Consider the following 21,855-nt stretch of genomic DNA (forward strand, 5'->3'; position numbering starts at 1 on the left):
ACATCACCACATACCCCGACTTGCAACAGACGCTCACTTTTCTTTTTTCCTTCTCAATTGGGGTGCCTCCATGTAAAAAAAAAAAGCAAAATGACCGAAGTCAAAGTCCACCAAGCTCTCTTCCCCCAATCTGCCGGTAAAACAGTCCTAATAACCGGTGCAGCCCGCGGGATCGGAGCCGCAACCGCGATCCTATTCAACTCTCACGGGGCCAATGTCGTTCTCGCCGACCTCCCGCAGCTACGAGACAGCGCCGAAGAAGTCATTCAGAAACAGATGGAATTCCCAAACCGTGCATTATTCGTATCTACCAATATCATCAACTGGGCAGAGCTAACAGCATGCTTCGAAACGGCGATTACCACCTTCGGAAAGCTTGACATCGTCATAGCCAACGCGGGTATTATGGAGTCTGAGGCGGTCCTGGACATGGACAACGTGGATGCGAACGGACGTCTTCTCGAGAGCCTGGAGGCGGGGAGGGTAATTGATGTCAATCTAAAAGGAACATTGAACAGTGAATTACCCCGCCATTTGCAACCTTCAATCGCAAGTTGAAACACAATTCCAGCTAGCTCACATGCTGACAGAATGCCTCCTCACCTAAATTAGCTCTTCGCTTGGGACTACACTATACAAAATGCTCCACACCACCCACAACAAGCCCCCAACCGACAAAGTCAATCTTGCTAGTTGCATCTACATCGAGTTATTTCGGTGGTACCGGTGTAGCCGCCTACGTCGCGTCGAAGCATGGCGTGCTGGGCCTTCTACGGGCGTGTCAGAATGTTGCGCGCGTACACGGCGTCCGGGTTAATGCTGTCGCACCATTTTTGACACCAACCCATATCACGGCGGGCTTTGCGCGCAGATGGGATGAGGCTGGACTTGAGAAAAATACCCCGGATCGAGTTGCAGATGCTATTGCGTTCATGGCTTTGGATGACAACCGGGAGGGGGAGTGTGTTTTGGTGAGAGATATCTATTGCAAATAAGGAACTGGCATCGTGCTAAATCGCTTTCGGTTCGCTTAGGTTGCCGGTAAGTATCTCCGAGAGCTCGAGGGGCCAAGGGCAAAGCTCTTGCCTTCGTGGTTGGGGGTCGATCTTATGGATTTTATGGGTCAGGCTATGCAGTTCTTTGTTAGTATTGGGGGATATGTCTTGCCCAAGAAGTGCTAGGGGTCACTCTCTCTTGCATCGCAAAGCAACAAAAATATGGTAACGGCCCTGCTAGACTTCAGGGTGGCATTATAGAGGACTATCCACATCAAGGTTCATGCTGTGTCGATTTGCTTTGCTCATTTACTATTGTTCCATGTACTGGCACTCGAAGGTAAATCGGAATTGCGTGATCCCCAACTCGAAGTACCTACTGTAGCATTATGCCAATAATCTGACTAAGAAGACCTTAGAGGAATAAAAGCATGTGACTCCTCACCATGATCTACTGGAAAACGAAGCGAGCCGAGCCGATCTCGGGAGAATCCCGGGCGATCTAGCGGTAACCGGTGATTACGTACTCCGGAGATAAGGGCTCCAAAGCTCCAAGGCTCTGTTAACTAAGGGGATTTTCTGTTTTCCATAATTTGACTCGCGATGGTAACCAGGGGACTCTGGAACTTTCATGTCGATGGTAAGGACTTCCCCTGACCCTGAATCAAAGATTATTAACATCGTTATAGGGAAATGGTATCGTTGGTTCCACCCTCCCCGTGGACAGTCTTCATCCTCAGACACACCGACAACACTGAAAACCATCCACCGAATTCTTTCGAGAACCGACAAGTTCGAATGAAATACCGTCCCATTTCCGTCACCGCTTCATTTCCAACTGAATTATGTCTATACTATTGATGAGGATGCGGGTCATTTTACAGTCACCCAGTGACTCTATACTCGAGCGTCCGACGTGCAGCATTGGCCATGGATGATGCAAATGACGAAACCAATGTGCAAGATCTATTGAACTCATTCCAAATCAAGCAAAGTATTCCTGCACGGCTAAACGAGCTGCAATTTCAGGTCTTTACAGACTTCGTGTTTACATGGCGGTTCTATTTTGACGACCCTTCTACCTGGGGAAGCTCGTTTTTCATCTTCGCTGCCCTTGCTATTGAATTATTACGTGTCGCAGCATGGGACGTTGGGGTTAGGAATATGGATACCGAGGAGTTGCCCGATCACATTTTCCTCCCTTCCACAATGGAAAGCGCCTGCTGAGAACATATTTTGGTTCCACAATTATCTGATCGTGTGCTGCAACACCGATCAAATCGGCACCTCTATGGCTACAAAAGCAAAAGATTTTCTATCCCGCAGTAGCAAGCACACAACGACTGTTCGTGGTATAGCCATTAGCATACGGCATATCGCACTTTTTGAGATTTGCAATGGCGATATATCTCAATCCTCCCCTATTACCCTGGTTACCAATACTTCAGCACTGCGCTGCTCCCCTGAGTTTAGGGTATTGGCTTATATCTTCACCTCAAATCGCCCGAAGGGCTTTTTGGCAGAGTGCGGAGAGTGTTGGAGGGTTACAGTACCCACGGAGCTTTTTGACATGATCCTCAAGGCATCCATGCCGAGGGATTTGGTCTCAATGGCACAAGCGTCCTTTTTGGTTGAGAAATGGTATTACTCTTCCATTCCCCAAATCGGTGCCATCAGCCTACAAAATTTCCCCTTCTCTATACCATGTTGCGGTCAATGAGATAAGTCGGGTGCATCTGGAGTCTACTGCTCGGTCTGCTTTACCTGGTCACATATGGAATGTGCAGAGCTATCTTCCAATGGTCGTTTTGACACTGATAAGTATATCTGTCCTGATTGTCAAGAGAATAGATCCTGTTCTGCCCTTGAGACGGGTGGTGTTCACCAAACCTACCGCGCAAAACGAGTACGGAAAGCACGCAGTGTAGTTCATGGTGGCAAAAGTACGGATTTCCTGTTGCGAGTTTCTAAGCCATCCTGTCGTCGGCCAGAGTTATGGCTAATCGGAAATCTTGGCACGCCTCCTCCACTAAACGTCGATTATACGATATTCTTTAGTGGAGTATTTTCTGGTCTCGCGTATGGATTTGATCAATAGCACGATTCATTTACATGTTAAGGGGGATAGATGGCAGACTGAGTACAAAATAAAAGCTTGATCTTGCGTGGAAGTTGACGTCGTGGCCGTGTGGGTTATTAGTCCACGTGAGGTTAGAATCCCGTATCCTCACCGTCTCCGAGACGAAGTAACCCTCTTCTCGAACCTCCCTCTTCTTATCTTTTAGATAATCTCATTTGGTGTATTTATTACTTTTCTAGAATGCTCTGTATGCGTGCCGCACCGGAAGCAGAAGCCTGTCACCTTCCCAGTTCTGATGGCGATTTCAACAAGGTGTTATAGATGCCAACCACCATGACTTACTGCGCCCATGCAATTTGTCAGCAGACTATATTCCAGAATGGACTGGATTTGAACCACTCCAAGAGCCTGTGGGTAACTATCTCTGTGTGTTTGTCCTCGGCTAGTCATATATCCTTTCGGCGCGGATGATAGAGCTACGCGGAGAACAACAGATGATAAGGTTGTGTACACCTAGAACCATGCACAATGGAATATTTGTGAAGGAGAGCACGATTACTTCGACCTTGACATCGGAAGTAATGATATTGCCGAAGTTCAGTGGTGGGCTGCAATCCTTACATGCGGACGTGGCTGGGAGGAAACTCTTGCTCGAATTAGTAAACACTACTATCCGCCATGGGAATGCCATTTGAACAGCAGTTCATTTAAATTGCATCATTGCGCAGAAATGTCATGCTCAATTTCTACCGAGCCACCGTCTGCAGCAGAAGCCCAGGAATATCTTTGCAATTTCGCCCGACTCTATGATGCTTTCGTCGACGGGTTGCCATTAGTTCAGAAATATTCCTTGCCATAGCTGAACCCAATTCTTATTTGTTCATGTCATGTATCTGCTTGACTTTGCGCGCTGCTTGACTCACTCAAACACGTGAATGACGGAGACAATACCAACAGTATTTTGGAATCGTAACCATAGCAAGGTAAATAATCATGCGTTTTACCAACCGTCCACATGTAAGTTCCACATTTCAGGAGACTCGGCAAGACGTCTCCCAAGGAGACGACCCACATAGAATCAAAGTCCTGACTAGAGATTTGGAGAAATATGATTTGGGTATGTAACATGTACGAAGGGGAGTAGAGGAGTGTCCCCCTGATAGCGGCCCCTGCGGCGAGTAGCCTTCGCGAGATGAGCGTGGAAGTAGCCGTGGACATCTATTCGCGTGAGACGTTCAAAAAGGCCTCACTAATTGCTATCAAATTATTGGGTGCTTTTCAGATTTCTGTACCTATGCTTTAGCAGAAACAAAATAAAGTCAAAGCCATTACCTGGGGTTTCCCTGATAATATAGCTTATCCAGAATTTCTACACGGTGCCATCCAACGACACATTTATATACGGATTTTACGATACAACCTGAATATCAAATGACAAGGTAAGTTCTGCCAAATTCTCGTTCACGAATAAAGACTCCTTACGTCATCCACGGAATGCTTCTGGGGTCATTGCACCTAATTATCACGACAGCCAACAAGGGGCGAGGAGGCTGGAATGCAGTATGGTCCTGGCGCCCTTTAACCCGTCATTCTTAAGGGTCAGGCTCTAATATTTTCCGCGATAGAAGGTTTGGATAACGAAAGATCACATTTAGGCCCAATAGCAATGGAGTTACTATGTATCCCTTCTTTTGTGGAATCCGCCTAAACGTCTCCATTGCAGGTTTCCCGACGACGAAGGGGCGGACAGGGACCTCCTATTACACAACTCTTCTATCCCACGTTGATGTTGGTGACCTTATAATGCGAGCTATGAAATTTTCTGCGAGAATTGCTGTTCAGTTTCGATTGATGCCGCAGTCGACCTCAGAAACCACAATATCCAGGCTCCTGCGACGAACGACAGTTTAGCGACAAGTACATATTCTTGCAAGAATATTTTCGACGGCCAATATCAAATCAAATGGGACGCCGTTCAATAGCCGAAGAAATTTACGATAATGAGTCGAAAATCAACTTCGGCGTACCGGACAGTGTCCGAAGTTTGGACGGTATGACGCAAAACCCAGCACTGGGGAGCTCAATTCAACTGTTCGAGAGCGAACCCTCAGCCGAAGAACAACACAGGCGATTTCAAGTGCGAGAATGGTTGGTCTTTATCTGTATCGTGATCCTGGCAATGATGGATTCGTTCAATGCGACAATCTTGATCCCAGCTTTGCCTGTATGTCACATGCAATACACCCGTCTTATTTAACATCTATAACAGAGCTGATCAAACCCTCAATTCAGGACCTCGCAAACAAATTTGCAAAGCCACTAGCAAGCACATTCTGGGTCAACACGATATACCTCATTTTCAGCGCAAGCAGCCAACTCTACTTCACAATGATGAGCGAGATCTTCAACCACGGGCCCATATGGATCATTGCTGTAGTCTTCGCAACAATCGGCACAGGAATCTGCTGCGGCTCAATGAGTCTCGCGGAACTAGTAGTTGGCCGCATGGTTCAGGGTATTGGCGGCGGCGGCGCAATGAGTCTGTGTTTCATTGTAATGACCGATACGGCGCCTGAATCCATGCACTCGCGGTATTCATGTTATATTCTGCTAACGCGAATGTGTGGCGGCATTCTCGGTCCCGTTATCGGCGGCTTGTTTGTCGATTATGCAGACTGGCGGTGGGCATTTTATTTCAACTTTATTTTCTGCGCGCTGGGTTTGCTGGCTATTCCGTTTGCTGTGGACCTTCGCGCATTGAGATATATCCCGATGCGTAAATTGCGCGTTTTGGATTGGACGGGTGCTACTTTGGCCCTTTTAGGTCTTGGGGCTCTCCTGGTTGGCCTTTCTTGCGGTGGGACCTCCTATCGCTGGAAAGACTGGCAGACGATTGTACCTCTTGCGGTGGGTGCTGTGGTTCTTCTCGTGCTTCTGCTTTATGAGTCCAAGTGGGCTCTGTATCCGCAGTTCGGGAAGAGAGTGTTTCGGTCGAGGATGATGACTATGACACATCTAGGGTGCCTTTTGCATGGTTTTGTGGTTAGTAGACGTTTTCCTTGCATTCGTTTCGTGTTCTCTGACGGCAGTCCAGGTTTTTGCTCACTTGCAATTCTTCCCATTATACTTCATTTCCACTCATTATATGTCTGCCACTTTGTCAGGCATCACCTTGCTAGCCATGGTGGGGCTTGCAATTGCGCCGGCCTCGGTGGTTGGTGTCATCCTTGCGAGAGAGTTAAGATGCACCCAGTGGATCATCTCCGGTGGTTGGGTCTTGACTTCCCTTGCGAGTGGATGCTCTATCCTTTTAGATAGCTCCACGCCGACCGTAGCGTGGATATTTTTGCTATTCACAGCAGGCCTTGGGCATGGTTTGTTGCTTTCGAGTTACAATGTTCGCATCCAGAATCTACCTAAAGACAAGGATGATTCTCTGCCAACTCTACCAACAACCATGTCATACTACATGCGATCCTGGGGTATGGCAGTTGCGGTCCCTATTGGGGGAGTTGTGTTATTAAACCGCTTCGCCAATGGATTTGGCAGTGTTGAGATGAATCGCGACATAGTAAACTCTGCCAACGGATATCTCATTCTGATGAAGGATGTGAGCATGACAAGTAGACAGAGAGAGGCGGTTACAATTGTTTCGGTCGCTGCGTTTCAAGCGGTATGGGGTCTCATCACGGGTGTGGCTATCTTCGGGGGAATTTCATCTGGTTTCCTGTGGCGAAAAAACTGAATGTGAATATATAGTATGTGTCAGAATTAGAAGACATTGGATTTGTCGCAACACGGACATATTGGAGTAGCACAAAAAGCTGACCTGACAGAGTATAAGGAAGGATATACAATGAAAGGGCAAAAATCAACGTAACATTTGAGCTCTGGTAAGAATGACTCGGATTTCAGGCTAAAGGCTAATTTGACATAAGAATGAAACACCATTTCTCAGCTAGCGGAAGGACAATCAGGCTGGCATGGGTTGCTCCGTGATCTTCACACTTTCTCGATAACTTTCACCCAGTTGGCTTTTATACTTCCGGAATGACGAACTCTCGCTTCCCTTTGATTTTCCAGCCAGAAAGCCTGTCTTTACCAAGCATCTCTAGTGTTTTCTTCTCGACCATACTGTATTTGGAGGGATCGTTCCGGTCAAACTCGAACGGCTGCTTCAAGGCTACTGGTGGGTTGGTGATAACGCGTGGATGTCTCAAGCTGTTGACAGAAATCGAGTGACACATGAAAGGATGGAGAAGAATCACATCGCCCACTTTACCAGTCATCTGGCAGAAATTTGTGCAATTCCTAACGATATCCGAGTAAAAGGGCGTATCTGCGGGGTTTCCAATAGGCTCTTGGCCACGGGGATACATATACGGTGTCACGCCCTCAGGATGCTTGTACTAGAAACTTGAGTCAGAAATATCCAAAAGTGGAACAGGAGGCTTAGTTACATACCAAATGCTCAGCAACATATTTCATCGCCTCAGGGGCGACCATAGTGCCACCTGCACGATCCTGGATATCTGTAAATAGTGGTGTAATGAGCAGGGCCTGTTCAGGCGAATCAAGAAAATGCGTAAAGAAGTCGCCATCGACATGCCATCCCGGTAGATCAGCAGGATGGGGCCATGTACCCTCGGATTCGGGCAATCCAAGATTGACGATCAAGGCATCGTCCCAAGTGGCTGATTCCGGGGCTACACGGTCTTCGCCGCCGAGAAGCTCGCAGATGGCCGCCCATGCCTTGGGAGCGAAGGTCCTGACTGGCTCTTCTTTGGTGCCTCCCATGTGGATAATTTCGGTTGTCCAAGTCGACTTATCTGTTGGTGACATACCGAGTCTAGTCCACACATCACCTGCCCATTCGGTTGCTTTCTCTCGCGAGAAACAGTCTGGTAGACGCACGTACCCAAATCTCATGAAGTGATCGATCTGCTCTTGGGAGAGCTTGTATTTGGGTTTAGCTGCCATTGTGTCTGGGTCCTCCAAAGTAGAGCTACAGCATGAGCCCATAATTTAAGAACGAGGGACATGATTTCGTGCAAAAGTGGCAGTTTGGCCGTTACCTACTTGAGGAAGGTGCTTGCTGTTATGTGATTGGCTCCATTATTCTGCCGATCGCTCGGACCGGACCAGTGATAATCCGTCCCTTCCTGCCATGACTCGGCTGAAGAAGGAAGCGGTGAACTCGGGTTCTCCTATCATTTGATATTTGTATTCCTCTTCTTCAATGGCGTCTGCTTGCAGATGAACAATATTCATTGTGCCATTATTCGCGTAATAAATGGCCTTGCCAAGATACGAATTCCGGCTAAACAGTCAAATCTAGTTAGTGCATGACCCCGCAAATAAAGAATGCTCCCGGGTTGCTTGGCATCACCACTCACACCACCTCATTTCATTTTCTTTCAGGTGGCGTCCAGGCTAATATTGTTGCTCAATTCGACACGGAGCGTGTCAGTCGGATCCTGAACGTGTTTGGCATACAGAGATCCCCAACACGAATCACCCGGAACCTGGAACAGGAACAGACTAAAAGATAACACCTGACCCAACTTATACCTCGAATGAACACGGAGGGATATCAATTATGTGCGCTGCCTTCCCCGGATTTATCAATTTGTGGGCCTCGGCCCGTCTTACCTACGATTGTGGGGCCGAACGGCATTTGTCTCGTCTCTAAAGGACGGACCATGAACACGCGCTACATACCCAAGTACCTAAATAAGCGAGGCAGTTGAGATCATGCGACTAGGCTGCTATAGCCAATCCAACTGTACCGAATTTTTAAAGCCGTGGAATTAGCCTGGGCGTAAGAGATGGAACGTTTTCGCTCTACTAGCATCCCCATTACGGCAAGGTCCGTCTGCCATACCTCCAATCTGGTTAGGCTGTGCATGGATATACGTTCCTAACCCCAGCGCTACACGGAACCCATTCTAGTGTCTTGGGAACGCTTGAGTTTCTTTATTTTTATCTTTCCCAATATGTGTTTTGATCGCGAAAACTAGGGAGAGCTGTCGATCCAAGCAACTCAGCCAAGACATCAATCCCCAGTAGCCGGTTAATATCACAGTTTATTATCCCCAATGGCAAATATGAATAGCTTAAAAACTCCAGCGGAACCCCCCTATCTCCACATTTCTCTGCCTTGTTCTATCACAAGTTCGGTGGACATATCACCTTTTTACCCATATATTTCAGATACCGCATTCTTCTAGGTAGACTCTACAGACATCATGGGTATTGCTGTCGGAGCTTCGACTCTGCAGTCCGATTTGGACGCGACTCAAGCTGCAAAGCCTGAGTTAGAGAAGGTTAACTGGTGGCAAGAGCCTGGTCTCCGAAAGCTTTATTGCTGGGCTGCTGTGCTTTGCATCGCTTCTGCTACCACTGGATACGATGGGTAAGCATCACAGCTCTGTGGTTGGATATCTATAGAGCTGACGGGGCCTTCTGTAGAATGATGCTTAACACCTCTCAGAATTTGGATACATGGCAAGTGTACTTCGACGAACCCAGTGGCGCCACGCTGGGATTGATGAATGCAATTTACCAGATTGGTAGTCTTGCCAGTTTCCCTTTTGTGTAAGTTTCCTTGCACTGAATAAAATGCAAGCTCGCTGACTTGAATTAGGCCATTCATCGCTGATCGATGGGGCCGCAAAATTCCAATTGTGATCGGATGTGTCTTGATGATTCTTGGTGGCTTGCTTGGTGCATTCTGCACAGACTATGGAAGTAAGCTTGGTCATTTTATATCCGCCCGTGGTCAGGTCGTTATATTTACTGATCCTATTTAGTGTACGTCGCCGGTCGACTGCTCCTCGGGTTCGGAAACAGTCTGGCCCAAATGGCATCTCCGGTGCTCCTCACTGAAATCTGCCACCCCCAACATCGTGGAAAGGTCACCACTATCTATAACTGCTTGTGGAACTTGGGAGCACTAGGTATGGATCCTTCTAGTCAGCCTCCGGACACTAGCGTGCTAATTGGGTCTAGTTGTCGCATGGCTTGCATGGGGAACGATGTATATTCCGAATGATTGGTCATGGCGCAGTTTGACTCTGCTGCAAATCTTCCCGGCTGTCATTCAAATCGTCTTCATCTGGTGTATGCTTCATTTTACTCCTTATCCTGGATTTAATCCAGTGGCTGACCATTATTAGGGGTTCCGGAATCTCCCCGTTGGCTCGTATCTAAAGAACGGTACGAGGAAGCATTGGACACACTCGCATATTACCATGCGAATGGAGATAAGAACAACGCCACTGTTCAATTCGAATACCGCGAGATTAAGGAGACTATCAGCTTGGAGATGCAGTTCGAGAAGAACAGCAGCTATTTGGACTTCATGAAGACCAGGGGTAACCGTTACCGTTTGGCACTTCTAATTTCTCTGGGAATCATTTCCCAATACAGTGGCAATGCCTTGTTCAGCAACTACACCAATTTGATCTACAACAGCATGGGCATCACCGAACAAACGAAGAAGATTCCCGTTCGTGACCCCTTGCCCTTTTTTTAAATGACTGCTAGCTTACGTTTTATTCATAGCTCAACGGTGGACAAACCATAATCAGTCTAATTGTTAGCGTTTCAAGCGCATTCTTCGTTGACCGAGTCGGCCGACGACCTCTTTTCCTGATTTCCACAGTTGGTACGTAGCAGTACGCTCCACGATAAATTTCAAAGGCTGACTTATCAACTCTCTCCTCTCAGGCATGGTCCTCATGTTCCTCGCATGGACTGTCGTTTCCTCCGTCTTCGAAAGAACCCAGGATGTCAAAACAACTGGCTACCCACAAGTCGTCTTCGTCTGGCTCTTCTCTATATTCTATTCCATTGCCTGGTCGGGTCTGCTCGTCGCATATGCGCTTGAGATCTTGCCGTACCGGCTGCGCGCTAAGGGTGTTATGATTATGAACCTGACGGTACAGGCATCTCTGGTTCTCGGAAAGTAAGTTGCCTGAATATATGTACCCGCTCTTTGGACGAAACTCACCATCTTAGTTACACTAACCCAATTGCGTGGGAGAATCTTCCTCAGCACTGGAACTTGTCGCTGATCTACACGGTCTGGATATTCATCGAGCTCTGCTTTGTCTACTTCTTCTACGTTGAGACCCGGGGCCCCACTCTCGAGGAGCTGGCCAAGATCTTTGATGGTGATGATGCCCAGGTGGCGCATGTTGATCTTCAACAGGTCGAGAAGGAAATTCAGATTACTGAGAAAGAGTCGCAAGAGTATAGGGAACGTGCGTAATTGTGTCGTTGCGGAGATATATTCGTGCGGCATTTCAGTGCCGATTGTCGTCAGATAATAATATATTTGCTTGCTACTCATGAATCAATTTGAAATATTCAGGTATATTTAGGCACAACTTAAGTTGAACATCAATATTTAATAATTAATATAGGATCTACAATACTGCCCCGCAAAATCAACAAATGAGAGAGTGTCCCGGGTGGCATACTGCCTCATTCGAAAATCTTCCCGACCACCTTATCCACCAAGCCCTGCTCGCGCGGGATGAGTGCAGCCTCGTATTGGTCGATCTCCTCCTTTATCCCGCCGAGGCTCAGGTCCGCGGTGCCCGGCCACACGTAGCGGCTGCGGAAGACGATCTTCCAGAAGAGGAATAGCACAATGAAGAAGCCGATCATGGCGTAGTCAAGGCAGAACCACATGACGTCCCAACCGCCCTTGATGAAAACGTCGTAGCCGCCGGCCAGCAGCATGAAGAGCGTGCCGCCCATGGCGAAGTAGGACGTGTACGGCTGGAAGCGGCCCTTGTAGGGCAGGGTGTCGCGGGAGATACCCTGGCGCTTGAGAGACGAGAAGAAGTGCCTGTAGGTTGCGGCCGTGCAGAGGTAGTTGATAAGTTGGCAGCAGGTGACGAGGTCGACGAGGTAGTTCATGACATTGGCCGACGAGCTGCTGACCTGCAGGAAGGCGAGCAGGCAGAAGCTGAGCGAGAAGAGCAGGGCCCAGAGTGGGACACCGGCCTTGGTACACCACGAGAAAAAGCGCGGGGCGTGGCCTTCGAGAGACATGCCGTGCAGGGTGCGGGTTGCCGAGAAGAGGAGGCCGTTTCCAGCGCTGAAGATGGACGTCATGATAAGCGCGTTGACGAGGGAGGGCAGTCCGTTGATCTTGAGCCGCTGCATTGCGATGACGTAGGGCCTGTGCAAAAAACATTGTTAGGATAAGTGATTATGGGGAATGAACAAACGCTGTTGAGAAGACTTACGATGCAGCGCCAGTACCTGATCCAGTGAGTGAACCACCGAGAATACCCATGAGGGTGGTATCGTTGTACGGGATGACGATACCCATACAAAGGGCAGATCCCACGAAGAAGAGAAGAATGCGCCAGACGAAGGACCGGTAGGCAGGGGGCAGGATCTTGCGGGGGTTCTCAGTCTCAGCAGCCACCATAGAGATGTACTCTGGACCGCAGATTCTGTTTTTGAAAACGGTCAGGTCCCAACGCACAAAGTCATACTAAGAGGAGTTGGGGGCGCGGCTGTAGGTGGCAACACTTACGAAAAGCTGGCTTGATACACGCAGGATAGGACGCCCAGGAATTTGCCCGTCCCTCCGGACACGATGTGTTCGACAAAGGCGCCCGGGTGATTCCAATACCGGAAGCCGTAGCGGTCATGCAGGGGGTTGCCGCCCAGCATAGTGATGAAGGTGAAGAAGAACAGCCCCAACATCAGAATCACCTTGAAGATGGACAGGTAGAACTCGGAGATGCCGAAGTAGCGCACGGTGGCCACGTTGAGGATAGCATATAGAACGATCATGGCGACAATTATGGCCTCAACGGGGACTTTGTCAGTCCAGAAGGTGATCATAATGTTCATGGCTACAATTTCGAAGGGCACTAGGAAGGCCATGTTGAGGAAGAAGTTCCAGGCCATGGCGAAGCCGAGAGCGCCATCAACCCATTCGCTGCCAAAGCGGATGAAGGGCGAGGGCACGGGTAGGTAAGTCACCATCTCGGCGAAGCACTCGTTGACGGCCCACATGACGGCGCCCCAGATGAAGAAGGCGATGAAGAGACCTGCGGGGCCACCCTTGGGGAGAGCCTGGCCCATTTGCACATAGAGAGCTTCAAGGTTGTCAGCCTTCCGTGCTACCGTTGTGAAGCAGAAGTTCTTGTCGACTTACAGGTACCAATGGCTCCTCCAATAGCGAAAAGCTGGACTTCCGATCCTCGCAGCTTGCGGTGCAGATGCTGCGACCCTGAGGATATGTTCGCAGACATGCCCGGCTGAACATCATCGTCGATCTTGGACGAAGGCTCCGTGGCGATGGATGGTGAAGGAGGGCCCTTCTCAAAATACTTGGAGGCTGACATGTTGACGTGGTGTATTCAATGGCTCGTCGATGTTGAGCTTTGGTCGTGGAATTGAATCTCACAGCATGCCAAAGGGACCGTCTGGGCTAAGGAGGAAACACCCGGCTAAATGAAGGATCCAGGTCGGGCAATACGCACCGGAAGCTGGGGTCGAACAATGACACTCAGAGCCGGGGGTGGCTAACATCGTGGCCCGCTACATCTCTCATTGTAATGTGAGATAAGAGATTGGTAGGATTACCTGTGGGAAATCTGCCCTCGGGAGCCTATTTAGATAGCGGCCCCTCCTTCGCGAGCTCCGAGTGGGCTGCAAATCTAATTGATTGCTCTTTTAGAACTAGAATCAGCACTAAGATAACTAAATTGACTGGCTTTGAAGACTATCTCGTTGATTATAGGTGGCGATTTGCGTAGTCACTCTAACAGCTATCGAGATACGCTTGGGCCGAGGGGTGATCGTTAGCATATCGGCATGTGTGGCGGGGGAATTTGTGGGGCAACGTGACCTCTGTCGGACGCTAGTCCGCCCCTGTGGCTGGATGGCTTATCGGTTATCGCAGCACTAGCCATGACAGGGCCACGAGGGCGTATCAGTGGTCGGGGCATCCGACGCGTATCACCACCACGGTACTTTTTGCCTGACCGTTGCACATCGGACAAAAGACTGTGCCTCTGTAAAAGATGTAAGGGCGAGGAGATATCTCAGTACATACTACCGGGTAGAGACGGAGCAGGTGTGCAAGCAAGTGCAATTAGGTGCTAATAGTATATTGTGATCATATTATTGTGTAAGGTGTATCTTCCAAAAGCAGAGAAGTTTGAGAGTGAGATAATTCAACTACTAATCCCGAGGCCCTCGTGATACGGAAATTGGCCTGTGCAGCTGTTAGTGCCGCGCTAGTCCCCCACTAAGTGCCCGACTCAGGGTTGCATGGCCATCCAGCAAACTACTCATGTATTTGCTATGAGTGCCTGTAATTGTTCCCTAATTCTTGTTGTGGCATGTGCTCACTGTTTGAAGCTGCTGTTGGATAGTGCCTCCTCGTATTGGTAGTGCGGCTGGAACTCTACATACAACGTGTCCTGTGTGCCACGTTAGCCCAGGGCTGTCATCGGTCAAAAAAGGAGTCAGTAGACTACATACCGGAGTGCTGGCCATCTTGAAGTTATAAGCTGCCTCATCGTCGCTCACGATGTGCTTCTTGTGTCCGGCGCTGTCAGCCAGCAGCTGCACCTTGCAGCTCCTCTCCATCAAGCAGAAGAGGAACGCCGCCTCGTCCACCGTGTAGCCCGTCGTCAGTAGGCCGTGGTTCATTAGGATCGCCGCCTTTCCGGTCTCGCCTAGGCTCTCCGCGATCTTTTGGCCCTCCGACGCCTCGTTGGCAATGCCGCCGTAGTCTGAGTACACCGAGTGCGCGTTGTAGAAGTAGCACACGTCCTGGTTGATCATCTCAAGCGGCCGCGCAAACGCCGAGTAGGCCCGGCCGTGCACCGAGTGTGTGTGGCAGATGGCATGCACGTCGGGCCGCGCGCGATGCACAGCGCTGTGGATCTGGAACCCGGCCGCGTTGATGGACCCGGCTGTGTTGCCAGCGACGACCTCGCCGTGAATGTCGACGCAGATCATATCGCTAGCCTTCAGCAGGCCAAAGTGCACACCGAGCGGGTTGATCCAGAAGCGGTCGGTCCACTCTGGGTCGCGCACGCTGATGTGGCCCGAGATACCCTCGGCGTAGCCCTCGCGAGCAAAGACCCGGAAGGCTGCCGCCATGTGTTCGAGCTGCCACTGCCGCGTCTCAGCGTGCGTGCTAAACTTTGGGATGCCGGGGAGGCTTTTGCCTCTGTGAGCCATAGAGGCCATGGCGTCGACATCGCCGTCCATTGACTTGGTAGGCAGGGTGGACGAGGAATCCACGAGGGCTACTGTTGCGGATGGTGCCATTGTGATTCAGTTGTAAAAAATAAAGTGTTGCAGAGCGATGTATTGCAATGTGAACGGTCAACCTTGGAATGATAACCTGAGTAGTAAGACGTCGGGGGCGATGTCACACAAATACATACACCTAACCTTGATCGCAATCACAAGCGCTCTATCTCCATGATAACCCCATACTATTCCTATCCACACTCCGCAGAGCCAAAAACAAGAGGATACTAGCGGCTTGCGATAAGCCGGCGTTGACAAGCCGACACATGTAGATTGTCTTCGTAATCTCACCCCGCTTGGGGCGAAGACTGTATCTGTGTCAACCCAGCCATTGTCGGCCTCGCCGACAGTGCAGAGCTGGCACCTCAAATCTTCCCCACCAACCCGAGGGAAGGCATTAGAGGGCATGTACAAAAGAAATAAACATCACAGGACATCGCCCAGCCTTGGAGAAAAGTTCAACTTGTGTTCTATTATACTTTGCCGCCTTCTAGCTCACTCAGAGGAACGCCCATCATGGATACGAAGGTCCAAGAGGTTCTCAGTCCACTGAGCTATCGCTTGATCCAGCTTGTGGGGCATCATAATACACTGCCTGTGCTAGTTGCTCTGGGCGTAGTGCTAGTTTCCTATGTCATATACAATGTAAGACAAACCATGGGAACCGAGTGTGACATGATGACTGACATACAATAGGTCGCCTTTGCAACCGACATCCCTTATATCAAGGGGCTGCCGGAGATCCCAGGCGCGGTTCCCGTCTTTGGTCATTTGTTAAAGCTCGGCGAGGACCACGCCACCGTGTGCGAGAAATGGTGGCGCCAGTACAACCAGCCCGTTTTCCAGATCAAGCTGGGTAACACCCGGGCCGTGGTGGTCAATTCCTTTGACGACTGCAAGAAGATGCTCCTGGGCAACCAGAACGCCGTCATCGACCGGCCCAAGCTGTACACCTTCCACGGCGTCATCAGCAGTACCCAGGGCTTCACCATCGGCTCATCCCCCTGGGACGAGTCCTGCAAGAAGAAGCGCAAGGCGGCCGGCACGGCGCTCGGCCGGCCAGCGCTGCGCAACTACTTTCCCATGTTCGACCTTGAGAGCTTCTGCATCGTGCGTGATATGAAGGGCGACAGCCGCAACGGCGAGCTCGAGGTTGACGTGCGACCTTACATCCAGCGTTACGCGCTCAACACCACCCTAACGCTCTGCTACGGCATCCGCATGGACGAGGTCTACGACGAGCTGCTGCGCGAGATCCTGCACGTCGGCTCCGCCATCTCGCTGCTGCGCAGCGCGTCCGAGAACCTGCAGGACTACGTGCCCTTCCTGCGCTACCTACCTAACAACGAAAAGAACGCGCGCTCCCAGGAGCTGCGTGACCGGCGCGACGCCTACCTAAACTTGCTTCTGGACAAGGTCCGCGACATGATCAAGCGTGGCGTCGACAAGCCCTGCATCTCGGCGGCCATCCTCAAGGACATGGAGAGCAAGCTCACTGGCGTCGAAGTCTCGTCCATCTGCCTGTCGCTCGTATCGGGCGGTTTCGAGACCATCCCAGGTACCCTGACGTCGTGCATCGGCTCTCTGTGCACGGCCGAGGGCCAGATTTGGCAGGACCGTGCGTACGAGGACATCAAGCGCCACTTCCCGGATATGCGCGACGCCTGGACAGCCTCCTTCGTTGAGGAGAAGATACCTTACATCAACGCCATAGTCAAGGAAGCCGGCCGGTACTACACCGTCAGCTCCATGAGTCTGCCGAGGAAGACAGTCACCGAGGTCAACTGGAACGGGGCCATCATCCCGCCCAAGACGATGATCTTGATTAACGCGCAAGCCGGCAACCACGGTAAGTGATCAATCACATGACCTTTTTATGAAGAAACACGACGCTGACATAGTACTACCTGCAGATGTCGACCATTACGGCCCCGATGCGGGACGCTTCGATCCAGAGAGATGGCTCAAGAGCATTGACCCGCCGGCCGAGGCTGAGGTCAATGGGCTCGGCCACCTCAGCTTCGGAACGGGCTCCCGGGCCTGCTCGGGACAGTATATCGCATCCAGGCTTGTGTACACCGCGCTAGTCCGGATCTTGTCGTCGTACAAGATTGTGGCGAGCGAGACGCACCCGCCCAACACGGACTACGTGGATTACAACCAGTTCAAGACAGCCCTGGTGGCTATCCCTAGGGAGTTCAAGGTCCGGCTCATCCCGAGAGACTCGAACATGACGAGCGAATGCTTGGATGCAGCCGAGCAGAGGACGAAGGAGCACTACAAGGAGTAGATAGACAGTTCAGCATCGTCGTTGAAATGTACGTGACACGCAGTTGATGTAGACACAAAAATGAAATAATTTGAACAGTATGAAAAGCCTCATTTCCAGTCATGTATGATCCGTGACGCCTGATTGATTGGTTGGCATGTAGGCCTTTTATTGCTGGATCATGTGATCCAGGTGCCTTGTTACTCGATGGCCTCAAACACTCAAACCCCATACTTTGTCTATTTCATGTGTTCTAAATCTAAAAATTCCTGACGTTTTCCTCTACTTCTCCAATTGTACGATAATTAGGAAATACTGTACAAGTGCAACCTCGTCTCAGAGCTCGCATTATTCAACCCGTATCCAGCCGTGACAATCATCACAAATCGAGACCATGCTTCAAGAAGCCCGCGCCGCATACTGTACACAGGGCATCAATGCTACATCTTCCGAGACCCCACCTATCTAAAACGCTCAAATGGAGTGGCAGCTAGAGTCCCAACGGGTCGGACAGTCCGACACGTAGGTGCGGGCATGTGGTCATTGCCCCACTGCAGCACGCCGGCTTGATAAACACATACAATACGAATATACTTAGGATTCGCCGAGTATCATCAAGGTCGGGTTCACTATACACATCATGTCTTCACTTAGCATTGAGCAGCTTTTCGGTGTCAGGGGCTACGTCGCAGCCGTCACAGGAGGGAGCAGCGGTCTGGGCTTCATGATATGCAAAGTAACTACGCCGAACTCCGCGAAATGTTGCATATATCGATACCTTGGAACACTTTCTGACCTAGGTGGTTGTGGCAGGGGCTTGTGACAAACGGCGCAAAGGTCTACGTTATCGCCTTGCCAACGGAGCCCATTGACGAGAAGGTGGCGGAGCTAAATGAAATCGGCCAGTCGACGGGTGGAAGCGCACACGGGTATGTTTACCCAAGCCGTGTCCGCTATGTCGACTAATAACATGTGTACACGGGCCAGATTACCCTGCAATGTCACGGACAAGGATGCCATTGCTCGCGTCGCTGCCTACATAAGCGAGCGAGAGAGCCATCTGGACATTCTCATCTCCAACGCCGGCATAAGGAGAGATCCTCCTGTGGCCTGCGACGTCCTTACCGCCTCTCTATCCGAGCTGCAGACGTCCATGTGGTCGTCGCGCCACTCGGACTGGGCTGACACATTCTGCGTCAACACGACGGCACACTACTTCCTCTCGGTCGCGTTGCTGCCTCTTCTAGCGGCGGCCTCGCAGCTCGACCTAGGAGGCGGCCGCAAGGGCAAGGATGACGGCCGCGGCGTCATCGTCATCACGAGCTCCTGCGCTAGCATGCACAACGCTACCAATGTGGACTTGACCAGCTACGCGACGAGCAAAGCGGCCACCGACCACCTGGTCAGGCTGCTGGCTGCCAAATTCAGCCGTTTTTACGTGCGCGTGTCGGGCATCAACCCAGGCTGTGAGTGCTTCGACTCTTATTGGATTGGAAAGCAGCATTGTGCATCCATCAGACTTCATGGGTACGGTAATGGCTAATTCTTCATCCTTGTAGTTGTCCCTAGCAACATGAATCCCGTAGGGGAAGAAGGGAACATGTTCAGCTCCCTGTTTGACAAAGTACCCGCCAAAAGGGCGGGTAACGAGGATGATATTGCTGGCGCAGTTCTCTATCTGGTCAGCCGGGCCGGCGTACGTTCTTCTTATTCTCTAACCACAACCCTTGAACCCCGCACTAACAGCTACAGGCTTATGTCGATGGGGTGTCCCTTTGTGTTGACGGTGGTCGTATTCTTCTTGCTAATGGCCAAGAGTAAATTACATACATCTACAAGTACTATAATTAAGTTGAGCTGCAACAATACTATCTTCCTTTGCAGATATATATCGTCTCCATGCAGACATTCCCGACTTCCCCATATTCCACAACGCTTCTCTGTCCAGACAACTTCTTGCTTTGCTCCTGTCTAGGAGCTAAGAAGTGGATGCCATATAAGCGGTCTTAATCTGCGGGGCGCTTCGGTGTTCTGTGTCGGCATTGCCGACGTGATTGCACTAATAATACAGCGCATCCACTAGTCTAATCTAACTGGTAGATAATCGAATCGCTCCAGTACAATTATCTGTGTACGTAACTTGATATCGTACCCAACAAAACACCCCATGAGTAAGGGCCTACCTACGATATATGCTAACTATGTTCACTGACAAGTTAAACAAGTGACTACTTGCTGCTTGTGCTTTTGGGCCATATAGAACCTGACTGCCTAAAAAACGGTACATAAGATAAATCAACTGCTGCGATTAGTTCCACCAAGCCTATTTGATATAAAAATAGCCGTGCCGGTGGTCTTTGGAGTCAAGAGAAATCAGAAAGAATAGTCAAAGATGTCGATTGTCTCATTGTCCGATGGCTCAAGGTGAGGAATTCTATTTTTCAAGGGTAGGCAGCTGCTGATAAGCCTACGATTTCAGCTCAAGCTTTACAGCAGAGGATTTGAAAGACGTTGCAGCGCAGCTCAACTTTGAATTACCCAATGGCAAGGATTCCGATGATTATTTGCGTCTTCTCTGGTCCTTCGAGGCCGTCATGAAGCAGGTGGAAGATGGATCCGACTACATTCATCCGGCGCTCAAGCCCCAGGCCCTCTCTACGAGCCGCAGCTATTGGAAGCCGAAACCAGAGGACAACCCGTTCAATGCCTGGAGTCACCGGTGCGACCTCCGCGCCGCAAATCCCACCAGTGATATCCTCAAAGGCCGCACGGTAGCAATCAAGGACAACATATCGGTAGCAGCGCTGCCCACGACGCTCGGGGCGCCCGCATCGCTTGTATCTGGAGACGCCGTGTTTCCCATCTCGCCGATCGACGCCCCTGTTGTATCTCGACTGCTAGCTGCCGGTGCCGTGATCAAGGGCACGTCTACGTGCGAGTGCTTCTGCGCATCCCCCCTATCATTCACATCAGCCACGGGGCCGGTGCACAACCCCCGCCTCCACGGCTATACAGCAGGCGGCAGCAGCAGCGGGAGCTGTGCCCTAGTCGCCGCCCACTCGCTGGCTCTGGAGCAGGATGACGGCAGTTGCAGCTCATGGGGCGAGACGGTTGAGCTGGCCATCGGCACCGACCAGGCTGGCTCGGTGCGCACCCCGGCCGCGTTCAACGGCCTCTACGGGCTCAAGCCCACCTTCGGCCTGGTCCCTTACACCGGCGGAGGGTCTATGTCGCCCATGATCGATCACCTGGGACCGATCGCATCCCGGCTGGAGGATGTCGCCGCGCTGCTCGAGGTCATGGCAGGATACGATGGCCTCGATCCTCGGATGACGCCCGAGTCCCCTCTGATGGATCAGGTGAAACCGTACCGTCAGCTCCTGTCAGATTTCCGACAGCAGGTCCTGGCCAGGCCCAGCGATGTAGGTCAGGGCTGGAAGATCGGGCTTCTCACGGAGTCGTTCCTCGTCCCAGGTGTGTCCTCCGAAGTTCGTGACACCGTTCGCGATGCGACAAGAAGATTCTTCGAGGCGGCTGGAGCGACCGTCGTGGAGATCTCCGTTCCCTTGCACAGCGAAGGTCCGGTCATCTGGACCGCATCGACAAGGCCAACCATGTCCAGCTGGCTCTGCCAGGGAAGACCTTCTGGCCATCTCACCTACCTGCCACCCCACCTAAAGGCTAGGTGGCCCCCCTCGCAGGAGATGTACGAGGTCCTCAACTCGGCCAATCCGGCACTAACCAACATCATACTAAGCGAGCGCTTTGCCCAGCGCTTCCTGCCGGCGGGGGACGAGGCAAAGGCCCACCGCAAGGTCTTTGAGCTGCGCGACGCGTACGATAGGGCGCTTGAGGAGTTGGATGTGCTCATCGCACCGTGCGCGCCGACTGTTGCGATGCCCCACCCCGAGACCGTGGATAAGGAGGGCAGGACGCCCTCGGTTATAGAGAGGCTTGCGCCGGCCATTGGTTTGACGAGCAATACCTGCCCGTTCAATGTGACCGGCCACCCTTCCCTGACTGTGCCTTGCGGTTTTTCCAGCCGGCCCGAGCGGCCGGATGTCCGTCTTCCTATCGGCATGCAGATCATTGGAAAGCGGTGGAAGGATGAGGAGGTTATCAAGGCGGCTGCTTTATTTGAAAGGGGACGGGAGTTGATATCCAGCTAGCTTCTTTTCACATGTTTAAATGAAGACTTGCGAAAC

At 51.0% G+C, this 21,855-nt stretch overlaps 9 protein-coding genes across 9 annotated transcripts; 6 read left to right on the forward strand and 3 right to left on the reverse strand.

Moving 5' to 3' along the window:
• Positions 1 to 90: 90 nt before the first annotated feature.
• Positions 91 to 1,181, forward strand: LCP9604111_2341 (uncharacterized protein; the record flags this gene model as incomplete). Its single annotated transcript, XM_039069808.1, has 3 exons — positions 91 to 517; positions 613 to 971; positions 1,035 to 1,181. 3 exons carry the CDS (start codon positions 91 to 93, stop codon positions 1,179 to 1,181), a joined length of 933 nt encoding a protein of 310 aa, XP_038932468.1.
• Positions 1,182 to 5,038: 3,857 nt separating this feature from the next.
• On the forward strand, positions 5,039 to 6,820 carry LCP9604111_2342 (uncharacterized protein; the record flags this gene model as incomplete). Its single annotated transcript, XM_039069809.1, has 3 exons — positions 5,039 to 5,299; positions 5,368 to 6,117; positions 6,170 to 6,820. The coding sequence occupies 3 exons, from the start codon at positions 5,039 to 5,041 to the stop codon at positions 6,818 to 6,820; spliced, it is 1,662 nt and encodes a 553-aa protein (XP_038932469.1).
• Positions 6,821 to 7,112: 292 nt separating this feature from the next.
• On the reverse strand, positions 7,113 to 8,055 carry LCP9604111_2343 (uncharacterized protein; the record flags this gene model as incomplete). Its single annotated transcript, XM_039069810.1, has 2 exons — positions 7,113 to 7,484; positions 7,540 to 8,055. The coding sequence occupies 2 exons, from the start codon at positions 8,053 to 8,055 to the stop codon at positions 7,113 to 7,115; spliced, it is 888 nt and encodes a 295-aa protein (XP_038932470.1).
• Positions 8,056 to 9,323: 1,268 nt separating this feature from the next.
• Positions 9,324 to 11,350, forward strand: LCP9604111_2344 (uncharacterized protein; the record flags this gene model as incomplete). Its single annotated transcript, XM_039069811.1, has 9 exons — positions 9,324 to 9,490; positions 9,547 to 9,672; positions 9,722 to 9,825; positions 9,888 to 10,034; positions 10,087 to 10,197; positions 10,254 to 10,585; positions 10,642 to 10,744; positions 10,807 to 11,044; positions 11,098 to 11,350. The coding sequence occupies 9 exons, from the start codon at positions 9,324 to 9,326 to the stop codon at positions 11,348 to 11,350; spliced, it is 1,581 nt and encodes a 526-aa protein (XP_038932471.1).
• A 215-nt stretch (positions 11,351 to 11,565) lies between these two features.
• LCP9604111_2345 (uncharacterized protein) lies at positions 11,566 to 13,454 on the reverse strand (the record flags this gene model as incomplete). The annotated part of the gene is made up of 4 exons (XM_039069812.1): positions 11,566 to 12,271; positions 12,339 to 12,551; positions 12,635 to 13,205; positions 13,265 to 13,454. The coding sequence occupies 4 exons, from the start codon at positions 13,452 to 13,454 to the stop codon at positions 11,566 to 11,568; spliced, it is 1,680 nt and encodes a 559-aa protein (XP_038932472.1).
• Positions 13,455 to 14,462: 1,008 nt separating this feature from the next.
• Positions 14,463 to 15,396, reverse strand: LCP9604111_2346 (uncharacterized protein; the record flags this gene model as incomplete). Its single annotated transcript, XM_039069813.1, has 2 exons — positions 14,463 to 14,537; positions 14,599 to 15,396. 2 exons carry the CDS (start codon positions 15,394 to 15,396, stop codon positions 14,463 to 14,465), a joined length of 873 nt encoding a protein of 290 aa, XP_038932473.1.
• A 501-nt stretch (positions 15,397 to 15,897) lies between these two features.
• LCP9604111_2347 (uncharacterized protein) lies at positions 15,898 to 17,671 on the forward strand (the record flags this gene model as incomplete). Its single annotated transcript, XM_039069814.1, has 3 exons — positions 15,898 to 16,026; positions 16,078 to 17,230; positions 17,295 to 17,671. The coding sequence occupies 3 exons, from the start codon at positions 15,898 to 15,900 to the stop codon at positions 17,669 to 17,671; spliced, it is 1,659 nt and encodes a 552-aa protein (XP_038932474.1).
• Positions 17,672 to 18,290: 619 nt separating this feature from the next.
• LCP9604111_2348 (SDR family NAD(P)-dependent oxidoreductase) lies at positions 18,291 to 19,471 on the forward strand (the record flags this gene model as incomplete). The annotated part of the gene is made up of 5 exons (XM_039069815.1): positions 18,291 to 18,386; positions 18,464 to 18,579; positions 18,638 to 19,116; positions 19,210 to 19,346; positions 19,403 to 19,471. 5 exons carry the CDS (start codon positions 18,291 to 18,293, stop codon positions 19,469 to 19,471), a joined length of 897 nt encoding a protein of 298 aa, XP_038932475.1.
• A 571-nt stretch (positions 19,472 to 20,042) lies between these two features.
• Positions 20,043 to 21,819, forward strand: LCP9604111_2349 (putative amidase; the record flags this gene model as incomplete). The annotated part of the gene is made up of 2 exons (XM_039069816.1): positions 20,043 to 20,074; positions 20,130 to 21,819. The coding sequence occupies 2 exons, from the start codon at positions 20,043 to 20,045 to the stop codon at positions 21,817 to 21,819; spliced, it is 1,722 nt and encodes a 573-aa protein (XP_038932476.1).
• Between the last annotated feature and the right edge of the window lie 36 nt (positions 21,820 to 21,855).

The sequence above is a fragment of the Penicillium roqueforti genome (assembly GCF_015533775.1).
Source record: "Penicillium roqueforti strain LCP96 04111 chromosome Unknown scaffold_02, whole genome shotgun sequence".
Lineage (NCBI taxonomy): Eukaryota > Fungi > Ascomycota > Eurotiomycetes > Eurotiales > Aspergillaceae > Penicillium > Penicillium roqueforti.